This window comes from Aspergillus flavus, chromosome 2 (genome assembly GCF_009017415.1).
Source record: "Aspergillus flavus chromosome 2, complete sequence".
Classification (NCBI taxonomy): Eukaryota; Fungi; Ascomycota; class Eurotiomycetes; order Eurotiales; family Aspergillaceae; genus Aspergillus; species Aspergillus flavus.
This window is the reverse complement of record NC_092409.1, coordinates 1,668,489-1,693,192: the sequence shown is the minus strand read 5'-3', so window position 1 is coordinate 1,693,192 and position 24,704 is coordinate 1,668,489. Positions and strand designations below refer to the sequence as shown.

At 48.6% G+C, this 24,704-nt stretch overlaps 9 protein-coding genes across 9 annotated transcripts; 4 read left to right on the top strand and 5 right to left on the bottom strand.

The window, feature by feature from the left end:
• Positions 1 to 92: 92 nt before the first annotated feature.
• F9C07_2206959 (uncharacterized protein) lies at positions 93 to 11,711 on the bottom strand. Its single transcript, XM_071509640.1, has 8 exons — positions 10,914 to 11,711; positions 8,879 to 10,846; positions 7,232 to 8,817; positions 6,679 to 6,837; positions 6,183 to 6,333; positions 5,985 to 6,096; positions 2,679 to 5,882; positions 93 to 2,615 (listed from the first exon to the last, which is right to left on the bottom strand). Exons 2-7 carry the CDS (start codon positions 9,309 to 9,311, stop codon positions 4,037 to 4,039), a joined length of 4,287 nt encoding a protein of 1,428 aa, XP_071363652.1. The 5' UTR covers positions 9,312 to 10,846; positions 10,914 to 11,711; the 3' UTR covers positions 93 to 2,615; positions 2,679 to 4,036.
• On the top strand, positions 380 to 3,433 carry yap1 (transcription factor PAP1-domain-containing protein). Its single transcript, XM_071507742.1, has 4 exons — positions 380 to 1,424; positions 1,486 to 2,194; positions 2,258 to 2,615; positions 2,679 to 3,433. Exons 1-4 carry the CDS (start codon positions 951 to 953, stop codon positions 2,827 to 2,829), a joined length of 1,692 nt encoding a protein of 563 aa, XP_071363653.1. The 5' UTR covers positions 380 to 950; the 3' UTR covers positions 2,830 to 3,433.
• On the bottom strand, positions 10,106 to 11,240 carry F9C07_9989 (putative NAD-binding Rossmann fold oxidoreductase family protein; the record flags this gene model as incomplete). Its single annotated transcript, XM_041289384.1, has 2 exons — positions 10,106 to 10,846; positions 10,914 to 11,240. The coding sequence occupies 2 exons, from the start codon at positions 11,238 to 11,240 to the stop codon at positions 10,106 to 10,108; spliced, it is 1,068 nt and encodes a 355-aa protein (XP_041142409.1).
• Positions 11,492 to 14,309, top strand: F9C07_1199562 (uncharacterized protein). The gene is made up of 11 exons (XM_041289400.2): positions 11,492 to 11,821; positions 11,920 to 11,933; positions 12,001 to 12,015; positions 12,069 to 12,224; positions 12,282 to 12,497; positions 12,582 to 12,754; positions 12,819 to 13,080; positions 13,130 to 13,555; positions 13,611 to 13,717; positions 13,783 to 13,882; positions 13,995 to 14,309. Exons 1-11 carry the CDS (start codon positions 11,688 to 11,690, stop codon positions 14,135 to 14,137), a joined length of 1,746 nt encoding a protein of 581 aa, XP_041142408.2. The 5' UTR covers positions 11,492 to 11,687; the 3' UTR covers positions 14,138 to 14,309.
• A 703-nt stretch (positions 14,310 to 15,012) lies between these two features.
• On the top strand, positions 15,013 to 15,612 carry F9C07_9987 (uncharacterized protein; the record flags this gene model as incomplete). Its single annotated transcript, XM_071511972.1, has 1 exon — positions 15,013 to 15,612. The coding sequence occupies one exon, from the start codon at positions 15,013 to 15,015 to the stop codon at positions 15,610 to 15,612; it is 600 nt and encodes a 199-aa protein (XP_071363651.1).
• A 1,686-nt stretch (positions 15,613 to 17,298) lies between these two features.
• F9C07_9986 (S-adenosyl-L-methionine-dependent methyltransferase) lies at positions 17,299 to 18,390 on the bottom strand (the record flags this gene model as incomplete). Its single annotated transcript, XM_041284596.1, has 1 exon — positions 17,299 to 18,390. One exon carries the CDS (start codon positions 18,388 to 18,390, stop codon positions 17,299 to 17,301), a length of 1,092 nt encoding a protein of 363 aa, XP_041142407.1.
• Positions 18,391 to 18,739: 349 nt separating this feature from the next.
• F9C07_9985 (uncharacterized protein) lies at positions 18,740 to 19,669 on the top strand (the record flags this gene model as incomplete). Its single annotated transcript, XM_041289399.1, has 4 exons — positions 18,740 to 18,965; positions 19,037 to 19,156; positions 19,208 to 19,326; positions 19,391 to 19,669. 4 exons carry the CDS (start codon positions 18,740 to 18,742, stop codon positions 19,667 to 19,669), a joined length of 744 nt encoding a protein of 247 aa, XP_041142406.1.
• A 135-nt stretch (positions 19,670 to 19,804) lies between these two features.
• Positions 19,805 to 20,642, bottom strand: F9C07_2225376 (uncharacterized protein; the record flags this gene model as incomplete). The annotated part of the gene is made up of 4 exons (XM_041289383.2): positions 19,805 to 20,107; positions 20,176 to 20,255; positions 20,320 to 20,418; positions 20,483 to 20,642. The coding sequence occupies 4 exons, from the start codon at positions 20,640 to 20,642 to the stop codon at positions 19,805 to 19,807; spliced, it is 642 nt and encodes a 213-aa protein (XP_041142405.2).
• A 2,147-nt stretch (positions 20,643 to 22,789) lies between these two features.
• F9C07_9983 (putative glucose dehydrogenase) lies at positions 22,790 to 24,463 on the bottom strand (the record flags this gene model as incomplete). Its single annotated transcript, XM_041284595.1, has 1 exon — positions 22,790 to 24,463. The coding sequence occupies one exon, from the start codon at positions 24,461 to 24,463 to the stop codon at positions 22,790 to 22,792; it is 1,674 nt and encodes a 557-aa protein (XP_041142404.1).
• Between the last annotated feature and the right edge of the window lie 241 nt (positions 24,464 to 24,704).

Genomic DNA, 24,704 nt, shown 5'->3' with positions numbered 1-24,704 from the left:
CTGATTGGCCCTGATCAGTAACCCTGGGGTTAGGCAACCAATAACCACGCGCTAAAGGGGCTGCCGCTCTTTCGGCGACCAAAAGAGTGGTACCTCAGGCTAGTCATCGCTGTACCGTATCGAATGACTGCAATGCATCGGCTCATCTCTTCCCCTCTTACGCCAACTCGTTCTCTTCTTTCTTCATCCTCCCCCTGGTCTCTTCTCTAGCATTCGTTTCCCCCCTATCGATTGGTTCCCTGTCAGCCTGAAGTAGGCACCAATTGATCTGACGTATCTTGATCCATTCTCAGCATTTCTGCTCCGCCTACTGCTCCGTTTCTAGCCTCATTCGCCTCCCCCCGAGCCCCTCCTTTCACACACCTTGCCCTGAACCTACCTTTGGATCAACCTGCATTTTCTTCACCTCACCCTCTGTTTGATTATCCCCTACGTGTCTTGGAGCTCCTATTTACTGTGCATCGGGGTTGAGCTCCCTTTGGATCGTCCTGCTGCTTGCCCGGTGTCTGTACACCACTTCCGACTACGTCAATTTTTTTTCTTTAACCAGTCACTTGTGCCTCTCTCTCTGCCGGATCTCAGCCAGTTGCTATCAATTTCAGCTTGTAGTCGGAAGCATCCCTTAGTTCATTTATCCTCGAATCCTTACAAAAATTACCGCGTTTTCCGCCATCGCTGTAACGTCAATTCTTGACGCTACGTCCCCTCAATTACTGCCGCTTTGAGTATTTGTCTTGAATCATTCATCACACAGATACCTTTTTATCACTGGCGACTTCATACGATAGAACGAACGGGCGGGAAGCCCGGCCTTGCTCTCACAACGGTTCAAACAGCCAAGTCGAGTGTTTGATTTGGATTTGATTCTCGGTCTCTCTCAGCATACGAGTGGCCCCGGCGTCTGGAATTTCTCGCATATCTATTTTACTTCGGAAGATACGACAATCACGATGGCCGATTACAATACCCTCTATCATCAAGGTCTATACCTCTCCCCCGATCAACAAGACCTTCTTCTTGCCGCTCTTTCCTCCAACCAACCCCCTCAAAAACAACAGAACGATAAGCAAAGATCCCAAGCGAAGACAGATCCAGACAGCACTCCTGGAAACATGTCGTCTGGCAGCTTCAGCATGTCACCAGGATTCAATAAAACGCATCCTGGCTCCGGTGGATTGGGTTACGGAGATGATGAGAGTCCTTTCCTAGACTTTAACCCGGAGCTTGACTTTGATTTTCCGGGCTCCGAGAATCTAATTGGTGACCTACCGGGAAGTCTCCCGTCTGAGGAACACGAGGTAGGCGAAAAGCGGAAGGATATGTCGGACAACGAAAACGAAGAGTCGGGAAAGAAGCGCAGAGAAAGCGATGACAAAGCAGCGAAAAAACCAGGTAGAAAGCCGTTGACTTCAGAGCCTACTTCGGTATGCATTGAAATCTGTGGAGTAGATTGATCGGGGTTTGTGTTACTAACATGCTCTCTAGAAGCGCAAGGCGCAGAATCGTGCAGCGCAGCGGGCATTCCGTGAGCGCAAGGAGAAGCATTTGAAGGACTTGGAGACCAAAGTGGATGAGTTGCAGAAGGCCTCTGACGATGCAAACCAGGAGAACGGACTACTCCGCGCTCAGGTCGAGCGTTTGCAAGTGGAGCTCAGGGAGTACCGCAAGCGTCTCTCATGGCTGACTACCGGCAGTGGAATCTCTGCCATGAGCGCTATCCCGAGCGCTCATTCTAGGAATTTGTACGGCCTCAATAACAACGACTTCATGTTCGATTTCCCCAAGTTCGGAGACCTTCCCGGAGGGCACATCTTTAATGGCCCATTGACCAAGTCAAACCAAAACAAGCCTAGGGATGGTTCTTCTCCGGCGACAAGCGACTCCCAAGTTCCAGGTGTTATGACTCGGGAAACACTCAACGGCTCAAACAACCGTGGAATGCCAACTGCCAAAGCCGCTAATGGAGTCTCCAACAACCCCTCTCCTAAGGTTCCATCGGTGTACAATATCAGACAGTCCGCATCATCACATGATTCCTCCAATTCTTGTTCTCCATCATCCTCATCGGACTCACACCAAAGTCAGATGCTGTCTTCGAATGGCACATCGCCGGAACCGTCATCAAATTCGCCTGCTACGAAGCTTAATGACAGTGTTCAAAATCATCATGCTTGTACCTATAGCACCATTGATGGTGAGGCCTCCTTCTGCGCACAACTCGGCATGGCGTGCGGCAATATCAATAACCCTATTCCAGCTGTGAGAGGCAAAAGCGAGAGCGTGTCGAATACCCCCAGCCAACCCAACAACAACTACGAACAAACACCCGGACCTGGACTGGACCTTCTGGCGCAGCAGAATGGGGGTCAGTTCGATCCAGTGCTGTTCGGAGACTGGCGAGAACCTCAAGATGCAATTTTGTCGCAGGACTTCGGTACCTTCTTTGACGATGCCTTCCCCTTGCCGGATCTGGGAAGTCCATCTCACAATTTTAATGAGGTGGCTAACCCGCAGCCACCGAAGAAGGATTTGATTGCTGAAATCGACAACAAATTGGATGAGGAGGTGGTGCCTGGGGAGGACAAATCACAGATGTTGTCTTGCACCAAGATTTGGTATGTCGGCTTAATGTGGGTTCCCATGGATTATCACTGGCATACTGACTTTATCTACCGTAGGGACCGCCTGCAGTCTATGGAGAAGTTCCGCAATGGCGAAATTGACGTCGACAATCTTTGCTCCGAATTGCGTACGAAGGCCCGCTGTTCGGAGGGTGGTGTAGTTGTGAACCAAAAGGACGTGGAGGATATCATGGGTCGCGTCAAATAATAATCTTTGCCATCTGACTATAATGCACAATCGCGTGCTGCAGTTTTTGATACCCATATCTACTATGATACAACACTGCAACTGACGTCATGACGAGCAAGGCATCTGGGCACTATCATACTCGCAAAATTGAGTCACATACGCTCTGGTATATGTACCATCTACTTTCATTTTGGGATCAACATTATCCAACGATATGTATTTGTGAGGTATCTGTCTCTTCATGCTTTATTCTTCCTTTTTCTCTTCGGTCTTTGGTATCATACAAGGCGAACGGGGAGGCACAGTTCGGTTATAAACTCATTACTGGTCTCGGCTTGGAAAGCATGTACACCGATGATCAAATCATGCGTGCTTTGTTTCCCCTTACCGGCGTACAGTAAGTTGCCGGCTGGACGGCTGGCTATTGAAAGAAAATTTTCGGATGAGGCGCATTTGCGTTGTGCTGGATATGATCATATCAGAGGTCTGGAGTCTCTAGTTTTACATACTTCTTGGTTCACGGGTTACGATAGTTGTGCCTATTAACGATTGATTCCTTTTCTCCTTCTGTTAATACCATCAAGGGAATTGTTCATGTTGATATTGAATTAATTATTCTACTCTCTACTCTGACTTGACATCCACAATTTCCATGTGAACTTGAAACGTTCAAACCAGCTTTTCAGACAGACGCTACAAGTAAATGAGAAAATACCACACAGTTCCGTACTTGAAGCTCAGGGAACGATAAAGCTACAAGGGTATCGATATTGGTGCGTCCAGGAAGGTAGGAAAAAAATTTAAGATACAAAAAATTGCGTTGATGTTGACGCTGTTTTTATGATTTTTTCCTTTTTGATCCGTCGCTTTTTGTCTCTTTCCCTTTCATCATCGCACCATCTTCATCTCAACCTGTACTGCATTGAACTGCACCAACAACCTTCCGGTAGCCCGGGCTAAAGAATCCTAGGGGGTGACGAGCGTCTACTAGGAACAAGGAAATGAAGTGTAGTGTTTCACGTACATCTCGCTCAGAAGAAAACAAAATGGGAAAGGAAAATATCACATGAATAAAAATTAGGATATGAGGGACCGATGTGACTTCAAGAGAACACACGGTAGAGGAAGGTTGAATGTGAAGACATGGCCGGCAAAAAAAAAAAAAGCGTTAATAATTTTCAACACAGCAGAACCAAGGAGACACGTTAAAACGACTCAGCTATGCTTAAGCATCGCCAGCCGCGGCGGGCTTCTCACCAGATGGAGTCGATGTCGATGGAGCAGGTGAGTCAGATGTAGGTCCTCCTTTGTTGAAACCGCCGCGACCACCGCGTCCGCCTCGACCACGATCGCCACGGCCGCGGCCACGTCCGCTGAATCCACCACGTCCCCGTCCCCCTTCACTGTCGCTGGCACCACCGCTTTGGTATCCACGCTGAGAAGTGTTGCCTCCCCGGTTGCTGCTCTGCCACGTGCCAGCATTGCCACGGTGGCTACCACGGTCTTCGAAGAACTTGATGTTAGGCTTGCGAGGTTGACCGGGGGGTGTGGGCTTCTTGTGCTCTGGGGGCTGACGATCGAGAGCAGCCTTGGCCTCTTCGACACTGTTGAACATCACAACGTGGTTGTATTTGCCCCATTTGTCGAGCTTGACAATCTTTGCTTTGTCCTCCTCAGGGAACAGGTCACGAACGGCCTGTTCGTTGTCAACGTTCGACACGAATAGTCCGTTGCTTTGCTTCTTTTCAGGCCTGGGCATAGGCGACTCGGATGGCTTCTCAGGCTGTGAAGTGCCGTTGGCCTCTGCAGCCTTTTCAGGCGATGTAGGGGCATGTTGCGAGGCAGCTGGGCCGGAGGGCTGGGGAGTTGCAGGCTTGGGAATAACGGGAACTGGGGAAGTACGAGCGGGGGCTGCAGCGGGAGCCTTGGCTTGTCCCTGCTGAGGTTGAGGCTGCGGCTGTTGAGGGGCGGCAGGACGTCCAGCAACCGGTTGGGCCTGACCAAACTGAGGAACAGCGGGACGAGCTGCCGGGGAGGCCACACCAGGGGTACCGGTAGGCACAGGAGGATTGGGCTGTCCAGCAACAGCAGGCACAGGAGGCTTACCGCCGCGGTGTGCGAAGTTAAAACCCTGAGCGCGCATTTCCGTCGCGATACGGCCGGCTTCGATCTCAAGGACTAGGAAACCAAATGCTGCATCTGCAAGGTTGAAGTTCCACATGTTCTTGAAAGCGCTTTCATCGACCTGACCAGCTGCGTTTCCGGGGCCGGTAGGTCCGCCGAACGGGTTCCCACCGTTAGCGATTGTAGGCATCTTCTGCACCACATCGAGAGCATTGTCCAAGAGCGTCTTCTGGGCTTCGTTAGAGGCAATTGCAGCCTCGACCTCACCGCGCACCGTCTCCCAAACATCGTTGAAGGAAGCCTTCGATGCGGCCAGCTTGCCTCGGTAGTGGTCCAATGAGGGGTTCACAGAGAATTCGTTGTAGGATGAGCCGTAGCGGAAATGCAAACCGGCAGAAATAGAGAAATCAGCTTTCAGGGTCACGGATAGCTGGTTAAGCATTCCTTCGCGCGCGGGTGACGCATGAGTGACAAAGATACGGGTTTCCGATGGGTCGTACACACGGTTTGCTGTGTCAATTAGCTCACCCATTTGCAGTAAAGTGGTCCACATGGTGCCTAGGCCACCGGCAATAGTGGTCTTGCCCTCGCCGTTATCGAACAGCTTGTGCATGACCACCGCGCCTCCCAGTCCCAGCAGACGAAGCTTGACACCACCTATATCCAGTAGGCGCGAGTTGGCCTCGTCGATAATATGAAGGTTATTCACCTTATACTCTCCAGAGCGAAACTTCTCCAGCACCCTAACATCTTCACAGGCACCCCAAACGGTGTATACAGGGACATCAAGTGTGAGCCGCTTGTCGAGCAACATAGAAAGCTCTGAGAGGGGTAGCTGGTCGGGGGAGAATCGTTGCTTAATGGATTGCTGGGGAGGAGTTTGTGCGATGGCCCGCTTCACATTTTCAGGAAGCAGAGGAGAGTATTGGGCCACATGCTTAAGGGTCCTAATTTTGGATACCCAGCCGTCAGTGAATTCTATCCCAGACACCGAAGCCCCAACGTAATCTGATCCGTAGATAAGCTCAAATATCAAGTGCATTACTTACTTTTCGGCAATCCTATCCAACGATGTGTCATCATAGAAGCCGAAATCACCGGTGTGGATGATATGATCTGCACGGGCCTGTTTGGCCAACTCATTCAGAGACTTCAGATTACCTGCGTAACACAAACGGAAAAAAGAAACGCCAGTTAGCTAAGCGCATCTCTACCACGTCTCGATTGTGTATGCTAGGAAAGCCTACCTCTAACATCCGCAATGCACAGGACTCTGACGGGGCCGTTCTGAATGACTCGACCGTTGTTTGGCAGAAGAGGGGTGGCGCCAGGAACGGGACCAGTAGCACCGTTGGGGAGAGGATAGCCTTGCGGACCGAAGTTGTGCGGAGGACGGGGCTAGAAGAGAAGCACAGGGGTGTCAGTAGGCATGCTTGTTCTGCTGGCGCGTACAAACGCGTGGTGGGCGAGCCATGACGTTGGCCAGCTATCTGCACGGGAGAGCAAATGACGGAGGTCAAACAGAGGGAATACATACAGAAGCCATGAGTAGGATCTGATCAAGGGGCGGAATATGAGAGACAAAGGCTTATAGGTAGCGATGAAGCGAAAAGGAGGGAGAGAAAGAGAAAGAAGAAGAAGAAGCAAAAGACAAGACGGCGAACGAACAGGGAGAAAGAAAGCTAAACACAGCGGCGAAGCAGTTTGGATGCAGCGAAACTCTTGGGGAAGAGTGTCACTGACCTGACGGGACACAACAACCTGAGGCCGCGACCGCTTATGTAATACCCAGGGGTGTCGTTGCTTCCTTGGTGCCTGAAAATTCATGCTACTGTTAAGTAACTCCAACAACGCATGGGTGACAGGTTTTCTGCCATGGCCAAATAGCTTGGAAATGGTGATCTAAACGGCCACAATAGTCTCGTATCTGATATATGGCAACGGACCCTGGCTTAGTGGCAACGGACCCTGACTTAGTGGCAACAGCATGTATATCTTCACTTTCAATGATTGACTACCATCCCTATACTTTCTATTCACTCTTCCCAATGGAGGAGTTATAGTTATGCATAGTACTCATAGTGTTACTCGCATAATAAATCCAATGTCAATGCAAAAAGACTCTCGACACTAGAAAGACAAGCGGCTCCACCAACGCAGGGCAGTGTCACAGCTCCTCTCTTTGCGTCTCAAAATCCTCTTCATCCATAGTGTTCGGTAATTCCATTGCGCCAGGCACAGTGCCCCAAAGAGATCTGGGCCCATTCAAGGCCATAAGCGCAAAATGCCCACCTACCGTCGGCCGAGCACGACACAAGATAGGCACCCCGGGACTTGCCCCTTTGGCTGATGTGGCAACATAGCGATCAGAGAAAGGCCAATTATGCTTTCCGTTGGTCATAAATGTCCACAGGTCTTCAACAAACTCGTTTCGTGTGTCCAACTCGAAGGTGGCAGCCAGCCACATATTCCAATCAGATTTGGCCCAGTCTTGACGGCTATCAAGAGGAACTCCAAACTCTCCTCGGACCGACTTGAAAAATGCGCTTGACATTTGGTGAACCTCTGGAGGAAAAGTGTCAAGATCAAGCAACACATCTGGATATAAATTATATGGAATTTTCCAGGAGGCTGGTTTGTTCGGGTATTGCAGCACGAAGTGTGTCTTTTGTTGATCGGTTCCGAGCCGCTGGTTGAAGAAGAGGTCTGCACGCTCCTTGCCAATACGGGAGTACTCAGTAAGCCCAGTCAATTGACCGAATGCCTTAATGCCCACTGCAGCCTTGATGGCCAGGTTTGTCTCATTAGCAAGAGGCCCTGCGGCATCATTGGAAGATAGCTGCTCCGCAATTTCAACACCATTGTCAACCAGATAGTCCGCGTAGGGTCTCATGATATCTTGGTACTCGGCCACCCATTCTCTATCGCCAGTTGCGCGCACATATGCTAGTGCTAGGACCATCAAGTTACCGCATTCCTCAATGGGCATTGGCTCGGCTTGTTGGTTGTCATGCCCAGTAGCATTGGGGTAATGAGAGCCCATGTCATGAATTACATATGGCTCCCGCCAGCGCCCCGCTGCAAGGTACCTCATCATCGGTTCTAGCAATAATCGTATGTAGTCAGGATTCATGACGTAATATATCGGGAAGGCAGGCATAATAACATCAACAGTATTAAGATTTCCATCGCTGGAGAGCTCTTTCACAAACGCCAGTGTATTATCGATGTCAAGTGAATCATTAGGAATAGTCAGATCAATAGCTCCATAAGCCTGACGGGTCGATAGCGTAACAATGTCCGCATACTTCTGCCCTGCGGTGGCCTTAGCTTTAGTGGACAGCTCTAAGTCAAGCTTCAACGATTCCCGGAGAGCATCCTGATAATCATCCAGAAAATAGGTGACTGCCTCAGGTGTCCCTGAGTAGTTCGCTCTATAATATCCCGTATATGGCGCCCCGAGGTAATTGATTGCCTTCTCTCTCACATAGCCAACGGCAAATCTCACGGACTGACTGCCAGTAACTATTCCTAAGTCATGTGATAGAGCTACAATTCCCCCAGGAAACCAAGGATCATTGCCATTCAGCTGCCCTGTTTTGATAAAGTGGGAGCGTATGTTCTCGCACTTTCCCGATGCAAAGGAAAGCTTGGAAGAGGGTGTTGAACGGGATGCAAAGATAGCCTCACCCCATGTTGCCATATCATCACGCTCTTCGTACAGGGTAGGATTATTGATTCCAAGGGAGAAGATAGCAGTAGTATCTTTCATCTGGAAGTTACGGTCGGTGTTTTCTTGCTTTCCTACCCATCGGTCATCAATACTAGAATATATCTGAATGCTGCTGGAAGACGCCGCCGACAATGAGACTGTTAGATAGCCTACAAGCACTGGTATCAGCTATCGACATGATTATCATGGATCATAGATAGCATTTCTTACTGAAAGGGAGAGACTGTCGGAGATGGTTGAAAGGCGACACAGGTGAAAAGAAATCTAGGGTGACAGTCACCGGACCAGCAGACAGGGTAAATATTGAATGAGTAGAAGTATATTCTGCACTAGAAACGACAGCCGGAAGAATATCATCACCTGCATTCTTCCCATTCATCAAGCTGTACGTCTCCCCGTCAATCCGCGCCATCACCGACCAGGAGAGACTCTGTCCGGCCCAAAACTGAGGCTCCGAATACGGCAAGGTCTTGACCTGATCGCTAGGCATCCATGTCGAGAGATATGGGTTCCGAACTGCCAAGGGGTAGGAAGGAGGCAGGGCTGGCCGATAAATTATAGAGTCTCGCTCGCGCGAGAGCATAGAGATGACCGTCGTGAAGAGGGTGCCAATCCCTAAACGATCTCGAAAATCAATATACATAACGATTGGAAGCTTTGAGTGTTTTCCTGGCAATTTGACGATTATAGAAATAAAATGATAGATGTAGTGACTCGGCGGTCAACTGGGCGAATAAGACTGCTGGGCATATGGTCGCCGGAGAAGCTCCAGGCGAGTAAACCGAGAAACGCAGGAGCCCAGATCACATCCACGCCGCAGTTAGCGTGGAGAAACAAACGGACTCGTCGATCGGTTTCGTCATTGGGGTGATTCGTCATGCATTGGAACGCCTGATGAGCTGATAGACATGCCGATCTCCGTGACAGAGCAGTAGTGGAAGCCGGTTAATTTGGCTGTTCTCAGTGCAGTGAACAATTATGTACATGGGTCCTAATACATTAATTTCCTGGGAATTTATTCGATCGATTGCCAAGAGAGCCGTATGTTTAAATGCGGGGTATGTTGACAGGAGTCCTCGGGAGCTATTTATACAAACTTGAAGCTCTAGTTCTCAAACATAAATACTAGACCTACACACTTACAGAAACTAACGTACTAGTTGAAGCATTACGTAGTGCGATGCTCAAGCAGATTGCTAGGTACAAGCGCGATTGAACCTAACGACATTCCCATTAGGAGCTGCTGACAGCTCGAACTGAATGGATCTAAGTCGGCTGAATTCATTTAGACAATGGCCTTGGCCTTTGCTTTCTGGCTTCCTCAGTACTAAAGATCGGCATTTTGAGAAATCGACATTTATTCTATGGAAATTCCTTTTTTATATATAAATAAAACGAACAGTCCTTTCTTGTAGTAAATTCATTCAACTCCCGCTTTTACAGCATAGGCTTCTCAATCCTCCTTCCCATCTCATCGAAGTGAATTTGCTTCCCAGATACTAGAGCCTCCTGGAGGTATGCACCGATTTCCACAGCCTTGACCGCGTTGGTCAGTTTAATCGGAAGTGGCGTGTTGTCTAGACAAGCAGCAGCAAACTCATTCGCTTCCTTAACGAAAGCAGCACCGAATCGGCCGATGAAGTTGCTAGGGACTTCTCGTGTGATACCTCCGGAGTGATAGAAGTTGACGAAGTTGCGCTGAGGGTTGGTGTTAACAGATAATTTACCCTCGGTGCCAATGACTTCTGTCGTGTCTTCCTGGCCGTGTGCCATCATGCGAGAACAATAGTAATAGGCGATTTTGCCGTTGTGGAACTCGACAATTCCTACTGCATTGTCATAGTCGCTGTACTTCTCCAGCTCCGGTTGGACAGCTCTGATTCCGTGGGCGGAGATGCTTTTAGGGACGGAGTCATCACCAAAGAACCACAACGTGAGATCGATATCATGGACAGACATATCAACGAAGACGCCTCCGGACCATGCTGCATAAGCAACGTAAAATCCTGAGGGGTCAAACTTATCACATGTCTGGCTTCGAATGATAGAAGGTCGGCCGATCAGGCCTTGACTGATCTTGTCGTTGACCTCGCGATAAGACTCATCGAATCGGCGAGAAAAGCCACACATGACTTTGAGATGAGGCTTAGTCTTTGCTTTCTGCACCACCGCTTTGCACTGTGAGAGGCGTTAATATATGTGAAGTGCAAGGCTCAAATCCAAACGTTAAAAGGTCTAGACTTACCACTTCTATATCTGTTGATAGTGGCTTCTCACAGAGGACGTGGAGATCACGGTCAATGGCTTTAATAGTCTGCTCGGCATGAACAGATGTCGCTGTGCCAATGGCCACTGCCGCTAGGCCGGGATGCTCGAGCATCCTGTCGTAGTTATCATACAGAGTCACACCATATGGCTCCAGGTTTTGTTTGCCCCAAGCAATCTCTGCAGGGTCAGGAGAGAAAGCTGCCACGAGCTCAGCACGAGGAGTGTGATGCAAAAAGTTAATGACATGGATCTTGCCAACACGGCCCAGACCAGCCATACCGACTTTGAGCTTGTGGACGGACATCTTTCAAGACGGCGTTTCAGATGTAATCGCAATCGGTATACAAGCAGAAAATAGACGTTATGCGATAAAATGGAAGAGAGAGATGTTGCAAAAGGAATTCCTGAGCTGGTTGTTGTGACTCGAGGAGCACCTTTGCGCTCCTTATATAACTGGAATACATGGGGCTCACAAAATGGAAAACTGGACCATTATGGTGTGAGGCAAGAATACCCGCCTGCTGTGCATCTTGGATATATTGGAGAGGATCCACAATAGGCCTAGTCGACATATTGCTGTTTGTAAAGACTCCCTACGAGTTTTTGTCAGACTGGAGTTGAGCATATACTATTACTGGGTGTGTGGGGAACGGAGAGAGTTGCCTTCCCTCGAATAAGATGGAGATACTTTCCGTTTCATGCGTGGGGTTTATTGACACCTAAGGCACTTACATCGCCGATCCCAAAATCCATGCGGGGTTACGTGGATGTGGGGAAATCCATCAGCTGGAATTCACTTCCTGGCAACTCTCTCCGTTCTTCATCCCTCATTTGCACCGTTATGACTCCAGTTCGAGAAAAGAGGAGTCGTCTAGTCAGCGGCTGGTACTAATTGTCCAATAAGAGCTCCTTTTATTTCTCCTTGTCTACAAGGACACTAATACATGCATACATTAAAGCTAACTGTTGTCCTGTTGTCCTAGTCGGAGATGTAGAGGTAGGACGAATGATGGCCATCTCATAGTTTCATGGGGATAGCAAAGCTAACCTCGAATTTGCCCCAGCTCGGCATCTCAAATGTATGTATGATCCACACCCTCATCATCAGCTCAATGTTTTACTCGATTTCTAGGTGACACCCATTCCCCTGTCTGCTATCACTGCAAACAAGCTGGGATCGGTTGCGATAGAAGTTTTAATGTGAGGTTTCGTGAAGGTTTAGATCTGAATAATGACCACGACATTGTATTTCCAGAAAGAGGCATTTGGCCACATCCGATAGGGCCCCGTGAGTAATACAGGTTGACCAATATCATGCTAGGAATCTCAATTAACTTTGTTCAAGTTCAATTCCACGATGAAACTATCGCCATCAAAGAGCTATACTGTGTTGATACCTCGGATACTTCCTTTCACCCCAATGGCACCTTAGACTCTTTGTACGATTCCAGTTTCGCAGCCTCAGTTGGGCTATACCCGAGTCCTGATCAACTTGTGTCGGTGTCGGGGTCTGGCTCAGGACCTCGATCATCTACAAGTCCTTCCATACCACATCTTTATAGTGAGGATCCTCTCTCAGGCATATTGTCTCTTGATACCTTACTTTGACGGATCTCAACTAAACATCTGTTCTGTAACGGAGCAGCTTCTCAAACCCCAGGGATACACTTGTATCATGGAAGCGAGCGTGGGCCTAGTTTACCTTCATCACCGAATAGAAATCTGCATGAAAACAGATCCACTGATGCTCAGAATGCCTCTTTCAGTGAGAGGGAGGCCGCACTTATACGCAACTATGCCGACAACATGGCCCTTTGGGTGAGTGAATCTCGGATTAAATATGTTTGTTGAAGACGCAAAGAAGGTACTGATAGATGACAAGGCTGATATTACCGATTCCCAACGGCACTTCGAGATCGAAGTTCCGTTGAGAGCACTTGAGGAGCCGGTATTACGCTATGCAATCTTTGCGTTCTCTTCTCGACATATAGATAGACAGAGACAAAAAGACATATCTGAAGCCCTACAATATCATAACCATTGCCTCCAGCTTCTTATTCCCGTTCTGTCTGGGCCCAGAGATAGAATCACCGATACGGTTCTTGCTGCGGTCGCGATTCTTCGGCAGCATGAGGAAATGGACTGTATGCTCAAACGTAACACAAACATCTGCTCCAGGCTTACCCGAACTAGGTGAGGACAATCAGTTTCATTTGACAGGAACAACCCGAATCTTGAATACGGTATCATCGTTCGGATCAAGTGGAGGCCTTGGTGAGGCAGCAGCTTGGTTATGCCTGCGCGAGGACATTTACATATCACTCATTTCGCAACGACCGTTACGAACGGAATTGCATCGTTTCAGCAATTCGGATGTCTTCCATCGGGAGGACGATTTTGCTTGGGCGAGTCGGATGGTTTTTCTTCTAGCCAAGGTACTCAAATACGCATTTAATTACGATCGCACTGTCAATCCTTCCAGGCTAGAAGACATTGGTAAGGAGATTGAGAATTGGAATGCCAGGAAGCCGTCCACCTTCCAGCCCATCCAATATGTCCCTCGCAGCAATGAGGTGCATAGAAGATTTCCGGGAGTCTGGATGCTGCTACCCGTCCACGGTTGGTCCCCAGCTCGCGCTTTCGATAATCACGCCAACTCACAGATGTGTCGTAGTGGTTGGCGTTCAGTATTACCATATTGCTCAAATCATCCTCGCATTTTCCAATCGTCCCAGCCCGTCTCTGGCATACGAGAGCTTCAAGCAAGCGCGCAACATAGAGGTTGATCTTTTTAAATCTGTGTCCCGCTGTGGAAGAATGGCATAATGACTAACACCTTTGACTAGAAAATCGTTCGAGGCCACCTTCTTACTGTCCTTGGCCTAGCAAAGTCGAATCCACGGGCCGAAAACACTCTTTTCACTGCGCGACATAGTCTAGTTTCTTGTGAGTTCTAAGCTATCCTTGTCGCCACCAGTATAATCACGGGGGCCCCACTTGTTGCTGTTGTTTCTTGCCTTTCAGATGTTTGCCTCCTAATCTAATCATTTATTTGTAGGGGGCTGGATACTCCGGCACAGGCAAGATCAGGAAGCAGCGGAGAATTTGTTACGAGACGTGGAGACAAGGACTGGCTGGGACGTGTCCCAATCAATCCAGTCACTAAGAGAGCAGTGGTGTGATGGATCCGATGATAATTGACTTTAGGAGCCCAACCGGGTCGGGCGAGTAGGATTCTGCATTTGTGGAAATCGATTGGCGATTTCTCGTATGCCGCTAAAATTGGGCAGACTTTATTCACTATATTTATTTTTTATATTTTCCCTTTATTCCCCCACCTCGAACCCTCTAGGCAAACCGGACAAGTCGTTCAGGTCGACGCAAAGATTCCACAGTCAACTGATCCTGATGCTAATAATTAACTCTCTCGCCTATAATTTCGATTGTTGCTGTGTTTGTTTGCTAATGATAACATGAGCGGTGAAAGTTGAGAAGGTGAAGCATAATGACACCATACCCTGCATTAGCCCTAACGCCCTACGATCTCCAACTGACCTATCACAATAGTCTCTTCTATCAGGTTGGCAGCCACCGGATAATATACGGCGAGAAAGCCATGGATCTTGCATCGTGTTGCCGCTATGACCCATTTCTAATTTGGGACATCCGGAGATCTCCTATCATAAATCACATCAGCGAGGCGCAGAAAGCCCAACCTTGGTTTGTCTGTCGCTCCGATAACGGTTCTACGTGTATCCGCCGAGTTTATTAAGCTCTACACTTTAAATGCAATGTGCTAAAACCAGCTTTCTGAAATCTGCTCTCTCACATTCTTGGCTTCCCAGTGAATTGCGCTGGACAAGGACTAAGCGTGTCTTGCATTCGGGGTAGTGATAATTGGCAGTCACGCACTACTAGACTAGCGCTTGTAAAAAGCAAGTCGCTCTTTCGCACTCTTCGTCCCACTCTCACTACCCCCCTCATCGGAATTTATTTTGTTGTTAGGCTCAAAACAAGTATATCGCCTCAGTTGTATCCTGTTTTGGCAGTGTATATCATTAGTGCAACAGCCCCCAATGCCTATATTCCGCCATTTGAGATCGCGTCTGTCCTCGTCATCATCGCCTGCAACCGAAACAAGATCTGTGGAAACCCACACCTATTATCCTACCGACGGAGAATTGGTTACTGGTTCAACCACACGGAAGCCACACATACCCAACGCCGCCCAACCGACAAAAGAACCTCAAGCACGGCTGGAGCCCGTATCTAGCTCGTCATCCCAAGAGCCGTCGTTCTATTGGCAAAATATCGACCCGCCGGCGCCTTCTCACAGTTATCAACGTCTTTCCTCCTACAATAATCGACTCTCGAGGCGATCATCTAAGTGGAGGCCTATGATGCTCCCCAACAGCAATACAGTCGCCATGAATAGCGCTCTTCCAGGCTATAACTCCGTGAGCGGCTCCGTCGTAGTGGACTGTAACGGGCTTCCCTACTTTCTGTCTCCTCAAGAGGAGCAGGAGAGAAATTCCAAGCTGCAGCGTGCCGTTCAAGAAAGAATGATGGGGCTCAGGCGAGAGACAGAATTTGCTTGGTCGCAACCATGTCATGGTGCTACGTTACCACGATATTCTCCGCCAAAAGACACCCAGTTACGCTCATATACCAAATGAGATCAGCATAACCAACTCAAAATGTGGTACGTGGTACGTGCGCGGTTAAAGTGACACGTCAATGATCCTGAAACTGTATACGTCTTACTTGTTCTAGGAGGTACCAGCAGCTACCTTTTGAGAATACTCTCTACACTAGTCAAATGTGTGAGCCAGGTGTGTCAAGTGGAAGGATCCCAGGGTGGCCTCAGGGCCAATTCATGATTTATGACAGTGACGATGGAAATGCCAGCAGATGAGGGAAATGATTATGATATTAAGAACAACGTTTACTTTGGGTTGATATGGTTATCAGAATGCCTACCATTTTGTATTTATGTTTCTATGCAAAGCGGGTTTTAGATCGATCGTAGAATTTCTTTTTTATGTGTGTATGATAGATGAACATCCTTCAAAATCTCACATTCCTCGCCTATCTGTCTTGATACGAAATGTGTAGGTAGTAACTTGATAAAAGTTCAACGGACTACAAGTCAAGCTGACCAAAGATATACAAGGAGACCCAGCATAAAGACATAGTATGATTATCTAGCTATCAAGTCAAGACATTATAACGTGTCCAACCTAGTCATCAGTAGCATATCCATGTCCCACGATAGAATCGCCGAATGCCTGCTCAACAATCGCTAGTGAACCTTTGACCGTTCACAGTAGCTCTTCTTATTCAAAGAAAGAAAAGAAAAGAAAAGAAAGAGGCCAGCGGCCCCCAGCCATCGTCACGCTAAGGCCTAGTCATCTCAAGATCGGGAATTCCTATATAATCAGTAATAGCTATTGCTCAAGGACTGCTATAAGAGAATGAAACCGTATCAGGAATACCTAGCACTGCCACAAGCTCGTCACTGGAAGGTACGAACAACATAAACACCAGATATCTCCAAGCCTGACATGTCTGCCCATAGAGTTGCTCCTCTCCTTTCATTGCACTCCCTCAGAGTCAGTCCACTTTATAGACAGATAGAAATTAGACACATTGTGGCTTCAGGGGATGGAATAGTCTTTCAGTTATCCTTTCCTTACCCACAGGGCACCTGGATATCATCATCAATAATGCAAGAGACCCTTGTTACGGTTTGGAGAGTGCTACATGGTGTATTCAGGATACCTCTCAGTGGCTCCGTGCTTTAGAGCACTGGGATATCATGGTCATAATTAAGGTATGCGGAGCCTTGTTATGTATGGCTCCGGTAAGGAGTGACCACTTTGGTTTTGAACCTGAGGTGGTATCATGCTCAGGTTCAGGTGACGATGTCTTTCCCTTTTGTTTTCATGGCCTTTCAGGTTCTGGATTCATGTTCATTGTTCATCATCAGGATAGGTGAAAACAAGGAAACTGTTGGACCGTTTTATGCTCAACCAGATAGCCAGATTTATTCTGGTTGATGCTTGTGGCTGTGTCCTTCAGAGGTTGGTTAATATGGTTATCATAAAGGCAGGTAATGGAAGGGAACTTATGTGGTTACCGATGCGGTGCTTCACGCCCTGTATGTGCTGTGCACTTGTAGAAGGACAGACAGTTAAGGATATTTATAGTTATGGGAAGATTCTTGCCTCAGGCCAGACGATGTGACTTGTCAACTTCTGATATGCATTCAGTTACTGAGTGTGTGTATTCAAGCTATCAAAACTAGTGTTGAAGTAACCATCATCTACCCATACTCCAACCAGTATTCACCAAATCTCCTATCACTTCCTCGTCGCCAAAATCAAAACCACTGGCCACGAGAATGCCCGCCTAGCGTGCAACCCGCCCATTTCTCTCTCCAACTGCGCCCACAGCGGCTTCACATATTCCTCCTCCATCCCCTGGAAAGGGTAAATATACCTAACGAACTCACGAAGTTGGCCCACATCCCAGTCCTTCCTCCAGAGACTCCTATCGTCCCTCTCAATAACCGTCTCCGTGTCCGTGACACTACTCCTCGGCTCCACGGAAAAATCGCATGCCTCATTACCAAAGAACCCCAAACTAGTCCATTTGGTATTCCACTTATGTCGCTCAACAAACCCCCAGTTCTCTTCCGCGAAGGGGATATAATCCAACCAACTGGCTATGCCATCCGCCACATGCTTCCACCCCGCCGTGTGCTCCGGGCTTCCTCCGGTAATCACACCTGAGAAATGATGATTGATTATCCTGTCTAAGAGTGGTTGACACAATCCCGCATACTCTAGCTCGGCGAAGTGTGCACGTCCATAAAACCACACAGCCAGAGTCCCGCCAGGCTTTAAGAGAGTATGGAAGCTTCGCAGCGCAGACATAGTATCCATGAGCGGGAACATGAGTGCACTGACGACTAGGTCAGCGGAGGCGGGTGGGTACTTGCACCCCAGATCTTCGCCTTTTGCGACGGCGAAGGAGAATCGGGATGGTGGCACACTGGTTGTTGAAAGGAAGTGCTTAGCATAATTGACATGGTTCTCGTTATTGTCGCTCACGACGACGTGGGAGAATCTCTGGGCGAGCTTCGCGGAGACTTGGCCCGGTCCAGCACCGACATCGTGGGCGACGGAGAATGGGGGTAGGCTTGATTGTGAGTGTGAGGCATGGTAGTCGTAGATAAGGTTGTAGAATGTGTCTGTGTATTTGGGACGTGTGGCGAGGTAGCCTTTCCAGTAGTGTGATACATCCTCTTGGGTCAATGTCCATACATTGGCGGAATCATCCTTGTTGAGATGGATCGTTGCGGTGCTGAATTGTCTGCGAGTACGGTATGGAACTGCTAAGCGGCGGAAAGGGTAGCATCTTGAGTGTGCAAATGAAGCTGTCAACTTCATCGCGAGTTATTTCTGAACGAAGATTCATGGTTCTGAAGAGGAATGTGGGAGGAGAAGCTTGGATAAGCCCCAAAAGCAACGACTACACTGAGTTATCAATTTCCGTATTGGTAAAACCGGCTATTCTGGCTGATTGACTACCGCACTCTGCAAGAGCCGAAGTGTGACGATGCTTTAGCTTTGCAGAAGCCCCGTCGGGTGCTCCGCTCGTATCTACCTACCGTTGATCCTTGGTGGTATTGTCAATACTGTCCCAGTGTGTAAAATTCAACCAGTGTGCCAGAGAGAGAGGTGGACAATAACAACCACCATCCCCTCGGAACTACGACTTCCAGAGCACGAAGCCATCATGGACACCACCAAGCACGATTACTCTCCTGTAGCCTCATCAGACATAGAAGAGTCCCGAACTTCTCATGAACAGCTGCGGGTCCCTCATACACAGAAGGGACGATCCATCTACTGGCATTATACTGTCTATTCCCTATTATTACTGTCAAACATTGTCCTCTTCGGCCTCTGGTGGCGGGCTACTCTATTGAGCAAGGTGTGCGTACGACCAAAGTTGTCTTATTGTATGTTATTTCCCCTCGAACACGGAAATCCAGCGCAATTGTATCTCAAACAGAACTGACCCATCTCACAGCCCCCGCAAAACATGTTATCTCCTACGAACAAAGACGTCTCAAACGAGACATCGAAAACAATGTCTTCACCGGCGACCCTCGACCCGAATTCGACGCAGCCTGGAAACATCTGCTAGAACGTAAGCCCTCCTCCCCCCATCCAATCGAAAACCACTAACCTTAAAACCTAGCCATGACGATCAAAATCACCCCAGAAGAACTCTCCCATCTCCCAGACCCGAGCATCGCCTTCAAAAATGAGACCGGCTACATCGCCGAATTAGCCGTGTACCACGAACTCCACTGCATCGTGCGCCATCCATCCATCTATCCATAACCCCATTGGAAATTGCAGCTAATACCCTGCCTTTTAGAAACGCATCCGTCGCCATTTCCACCTTGACAGGTACTACCCCAATATGACAGAAGATGACCGTATTCGCGAGGAGGCTCACATCGATCACTGTCTTGAGTACTGGCGTGAAGCAGCCATGTGTCGGGGCGACACCACCCTCGCGACTTTCCGCTGGGTAGACGGGTTACCGTATTCGCGGGTGTATAGCGATCATGAGTGCGTGAATTGGGAGGCGCTGGATCAGTGGGCCAGATCGAGGATGGTGGATATGAGGGATTATGGAATGTTGGCGCAGTAGATCTGATTGGGTTGTTGGACTTGTAAATTGAATAGTGTGCTTTCGGATCTATCACTTTTAAATCCAGCTTCTTCTTTGAAATATAGGCTTATAGATACATGCCATAACCCATCACTCCTATGTAAATGAGTAAACCTAAGTAACAATCCCCGTATCTGTCGAATTTGCCCACTTCTCCGCCCACATCACGACCTCATCATAGTCTCGACACCGCTTGCCCTGCCCCCATCCACTCGTCGTATGCGTTTCAGGATCCAACACCTCCATATTAGTATCCGCCGCACACATCAACGCCTGTCGAAGATAGTCGAAGCAATGTCGGATATGCGACGGGGCCATTCTCGCTCCCGTCTGTTGGAGGTAATTGTCCGGACGCTGAGCGCCCTTGGCTACGTCAGATTCCTCAACGGCGGCATAGTAGGCGACTAGAATTGCGTGCTATAGAATCAGGATATCAATTATCAGAATTGTGCATAACATAGGGGAGATGCAAGAAGTAAACTAACCAAGCAATGCAACTGATGAAAGACAGCGATGTTAGAAATAAAGGGTGCGATTTCAGGATGATGAATGAAACCTCGTCCGACTGGACCCGCGTATTAATTGTTAATAAGGTTTTTGATAGCCTGGCAGCGTGAGCTTGGAGTTACCTGGGATTATGGAATTCCAAGCGGCTTCAGACTCGGGCGTTGGACGTTGGGAAAAGGTGAGGTTATGCTCCCAGACTGTTTTGATATTACCTTCAGGTACTAACAAAATGCATGATCTCAGTATACGCATTCATCATCGGCTAGAGGGAAATGTGTTACTCACGTAGAAGTCCATCCCACTTGTTGACTGATAATCTCTGGCCGATGATTAGACCCAGTGTGAGCGCTATTGTGAATGTCACTATCACTTGGATGAACAGTGCCCCGGTTCTGGTGCGAGATGAAGTTCTATTTGGGATTGGGCTGGAATCATTTAATCCCATCGGGTGCAGGTAGTTGATATGATACCCTTCTGGAGGGTGTCATGATCTGAAATTCAATGAGTTTGTTGAATTGTTGAGGAATATGCAGAACACGTACATGCAACAGTTCGAGTATAGTGAAGTGCGATACATACCTGTAGAACTGTATCACTCGAAACAATACCTGTCGTAACCCGTTACATTCCTTGAAGGATCGACAGTAAGCACAAGAAGCCCTCACAGAGATACGAGGGGTTACATTGCGAAGGATTTTGCCTAAACAACCAAGGGACAGTGCTTAGACCATGCACAAGACCATAAACCCAATTCTGGGCTAACAGGCTCATATAATTGGAGGAAATATCGACGCTAAGCTTTTATCCTAACCTGGGACGTATACCGGTGATCTTTATAAGTTGAGGTCGTGTTATTGCAAAGGATTGCAGAGCAATCAAAATGTTTGATACCTACCGGAGACTCGTATTCATGTTCCATACGTGTCCGTGTGCATGGAGAGCAGGACAATACGGGTAAGCACTCGTAGAATCCGTGGTCTCTTCAGTAGCCAATTAGTATTAATCGCAATACACCACGGCGACACTATCAATCTACAATTTATCACTCGAATATGTGGTTCTGCTTCGGTGTACGCGCTCGCTGTATTACTCTCATTATTGGGCTCGGGCTTCCGGTCATCTCACTGCAGTGCATATATAACTCCCGATACTCAAGTATAAGCACACAGCAATCCCCATCCTAATCAACCAACAGACACAATAGCAAGCGACCGCAAAGAAAATGCGAACCACCACATACATCTCCCTCCTTATGCTCGCTCTGGGCGCAGCAACAGCTTTCCCTACTGGGAGTGGTACTGACATTCCTTGTCCCTTATATTATCCATAAAGCATCCGTGAGCTGACTGCTTCTTTATCAAATCAAGCCGTCACAGACGCCGATGATCTCGTCCGCAACAGTTGGTCGGAAAAACGCAGCGAGGACGCAGACGACTTCGTTCGCAACAGTTGGTCAGAGAAACGTAGCTTGCAATAGCTGGTGGTGTTGGAACTCTCGTCAACCGGATAAGAGTTAACGAGCCTGGCCTCTTCGGGCAAGACGAAGAACTGGAATAGAAGGGGAGTTTTGCTTAGTCCGATGCATTGTGGTGGTCATGATTTCATGTAGATCCTTGCAAGTTAAGGAGCGGTATATGTGAAGAAATACTAAAGTTTCAACGCTCTATTATCGCCGAATACTTCGAGCACTTGGGCCTCTTGCGTCTATTCTTCATTGACTTTATGAACACCATCTATACGACTAGTGTACGTCTCATGGTAATTGCCCGTCTGGTGCGCGCAATGATGCTCCGGGTGTCGATCGCCGACGGGGAAGCGGGATCGACCATCGGGAAGGAGTCGAGTTAATTAGGCTCAAACCCTAGTTTAAAAATCTCTCCTTTACCATTGAGGAAATGATACGCAGCAGCCGTTCGTAATACGGGGCGGTACATGTATGTAGCACGATGTTGGATTGTCTCTGAGCTACCTGGTAGTCTACATCCAGGATCCTATAGTTCGCAAGTAGGCTTTTCGTTGCGCCAATGACAAGGTAGGTATATATTAGCATACGTACACAATCTGTGCGTTAACTCCGTGTGTGTGCTACAGGGTATACACGACTCGAGTATTGCACACCTCCTTATCGAGTCAGACAGATAGCTGATTGGGGGCTTAATAAAGGTACCCTGCTATAGCATGCCCGGTACTGCTAGGCGAAGGAGAATCATCTGAAATGAATCATGATCCCGCCCCTGCCGCTAATATTGCCAACTTAGTGCAATTACCTCACGTACAGACACTCGTACGTGCATGGTGAACTAGGAGACTATTCCTTATCTGACATACAGTTGCAATAATGATCATTGTTTCACACTCAATTGGATGGTACGTGTGAGGCCGCCATGGTCAAGTGATAAGACTGCGTTCTGGATATATAGACATGGGTCTACCTATAAGACTGTCTATACATGATGTCTTTTGTTGGAAGTGAGAGCGCTCGACTAAGGACTCTTTGAAGCCATGAATCCAGAAAATATGCAATGACCATGGATTGTACATGAAAGAATGTAAGCCATCAACATGGCATGTTGATAACTGCATGAAAGGTGATCATGCCTGGGCGTCGGCCCCGAGAATAATGTCTGCAGCCTGCTCGGCAACTGCATAAAGGGTCGCCTGCGGGTGGCCACCGATACTCAGCGGCAGTATACTCGCATCTACGATGCGAAGATTATGAACGCCAAAGACACGAAGGTCTGGACCGACTACCTTGCCCATGGCGGTTGTACCTGCTGGATGATGGTGAGCCAGACCAGTCGCCCGGATCCGGGCCTCGAATTCGTCGTCCGATGATCGAGATGATAAAGCTGGCATTCCCGGGGGAGGCACTTCAGTCTCGATATAATCCGCTAAAGCGGACGTATCCAGCAGAGCCTGCATCGTGCGCCGACTGCCGTGGATCAATGTAACACGATCGGCTTCTGTGTCAAAGTAGTTAGAGTCGACCAGGGGAGGGTCCGTGGGCAATGGCGACCGAATGCTGACGGTTCCACGGGATGTTGAAGCGAGCAACATGACCGAGGTCATGATAAAACTGCCATCCATGGGAACTCCGGGTACACCAGCCGGAGCATAGGCAACTAGAGTTTCCACGAGCGGTCGCCCAGGTCTCAAGAAAGATTCGTCTGTAGGGGAGCCGAATCGCACGTTATCATTACGCACTGCTGCCCCCAAAATATCCGCCGGTACGTCCTGGTTAACAACCCAGTCTCCAGGAAAGCCCTTCATAAAGGCGGGATCTGAGAGGACGGGACTACCCAGGGCGAGCCCGCGCTCTGGATTGCGTAACTTGTATAACTGGTAGAGCGCAAAGTGATCATTCAGGTTTTTACCGACTTCTGGCGCATCGATGATAATTGGGATCGCGTGATGGGATAGTATATCGGTTGGTCCAATTCCTGATAGCATGAGGACCTGGGGTGTCCGGAGAGTACCGGCTGCCAGAATGACCTCCTTACGTGCATTGAAGCGCCGGCCATCCGACAGAAGTACCGCGGAAACAGTCTTCTGTCCATTCTGGGCGCCGTCCGTAAATTCGACTCGGTGAACAATAGCTTCCGTAAGCAGCTGCACACCTTCCAAGCTGTACACTTGGTGTGCTGCTTGACGCTTTCCGTCGCGCCAGGTCTCTAAGAATTCACTGATACCAGATAAATTTCCAGAGCAGCCATCAGGGTTATATTGAACCCCAATCTCGTTCCAAGCATCCTTGATTGGCTCCCGAAGAGGATACCGTCTGTTGGGGTCACTGGCAGAGACCGAAGTGACATGAATAGGTCCCTCAAATCCGTGTTGCTTGGGGTCTGCATTAGAGTCGAAGAACGACTCCGACCTGCGAAAGTACGGAAGTAAGCCGTCGTAGCTCCATCGCTGGTCTCCGACTATTCTGGCCCAGTCATCGTAGTCGGTCGCATCCCCGCGACTCCAGCCACCGAAATTCACTACACTTCCTCCTCCCAGGGCCTTCCCGCTATGGATAGTGTGCACTCGATTGCCCGTATTCTTCTGGGGCTCGGTGCTATAGGTCCAATCGAGATCAGAGCCAAGGAGCGAGAAGGCACCCGTGAAGGATTGTGTGTTGGGGTTGCTGGAAGGGTCACTGCCTGCCTCGAGAATGAGAATGTCGAGGGATGGGCTGCGTTGCTTCAGGCGTGAGGCGACCGCGCACCCAGCCAGTCCGCCGCCCACAATAATGTAATCCGCCTCTAATGCTATTGATCCCATAGCTGATGTGGTTGTAGTTGCGTAGAATAGTAGAAGCCAGATTGTCGAGGAAATAAGAGGGGTAGATTGGAGGCCTAAACTTCCAAGCCACTACTACAGGAATGGTTATTGCTTACTATATGAAATCTTACCATCCCTGTTAGTCTGACGGGAACAGACTCAATGATAAGCCCCGATGCTTTCGATCGGCGGAATGTCTTTATAGCTCAGACACGGATAAATATGGCAGGGAAATTACCCT

Bases quoted from the DNA above. Each gene is read 5' to 3' on its own strand.
- yap1 (XM_071507742.1), top strand. From the start codon at position 951: ATGGCCGATTACAATACCCTCTATCATCAAGGTCTATACCTCTCCCCC. The intron at 2,195-2,257 runs GTGAGGCCTCCT...ACCCTATTCCAG, and splicing joins TACCTATAGCACCATTGATG to CTGTGAGAGGCAAAAGCGAG. The intron at 2,616-2,678 runs GTATGTCGGCTT...TATCTACCGTAG, and splicing joins TTGTCTTGCACCAAGATTTG to GGACCGCCTGCAGTCTATGG.
- F9C07_2206959 (XM_071509640.1), bottom strand. From the start codon at position 9,311: ATGTATATTGATTTTCGAGATCGTTTAGGGATTGGCACCCTCTTCACG. The intron at 8,818-8,878 runs GTAAGAAATGCT...CAGTGCTTGTAG, and splicing joins CCGACAGTCTCTCCCTTTCA to GCTATCTAACAGTCTCATTG. The intron at 6,838-7,231 runs GTAGGTGGGCAT...GTGGCCGTTTAG, and splicing joins TGTGTCGTGCTCGGCCGACG to ATCACCATTTCCAAGCTATT.
- F9C07_1199562 (XM_041289400.2), top strand. From the start codon at position 11,688: ATGCGGGGTTACGTGGATGTGGGGAAATCCATCAGCTGGAATTCACTT. The intron at 12,225-12,281 runs GTGAGTAATACA...ACTTTGTTCAAG, and splicing joins GCCACATCCGATAGGGCCCC to TTCAATTCCACGATGAAACT. The intron at 12,755-12,818 runs GTGAGTGAATCT...ATAGATGACAAG, and splicing joins CCGACAACATGGCCCTTTGG to GCTGATATTACCGATTCCCA.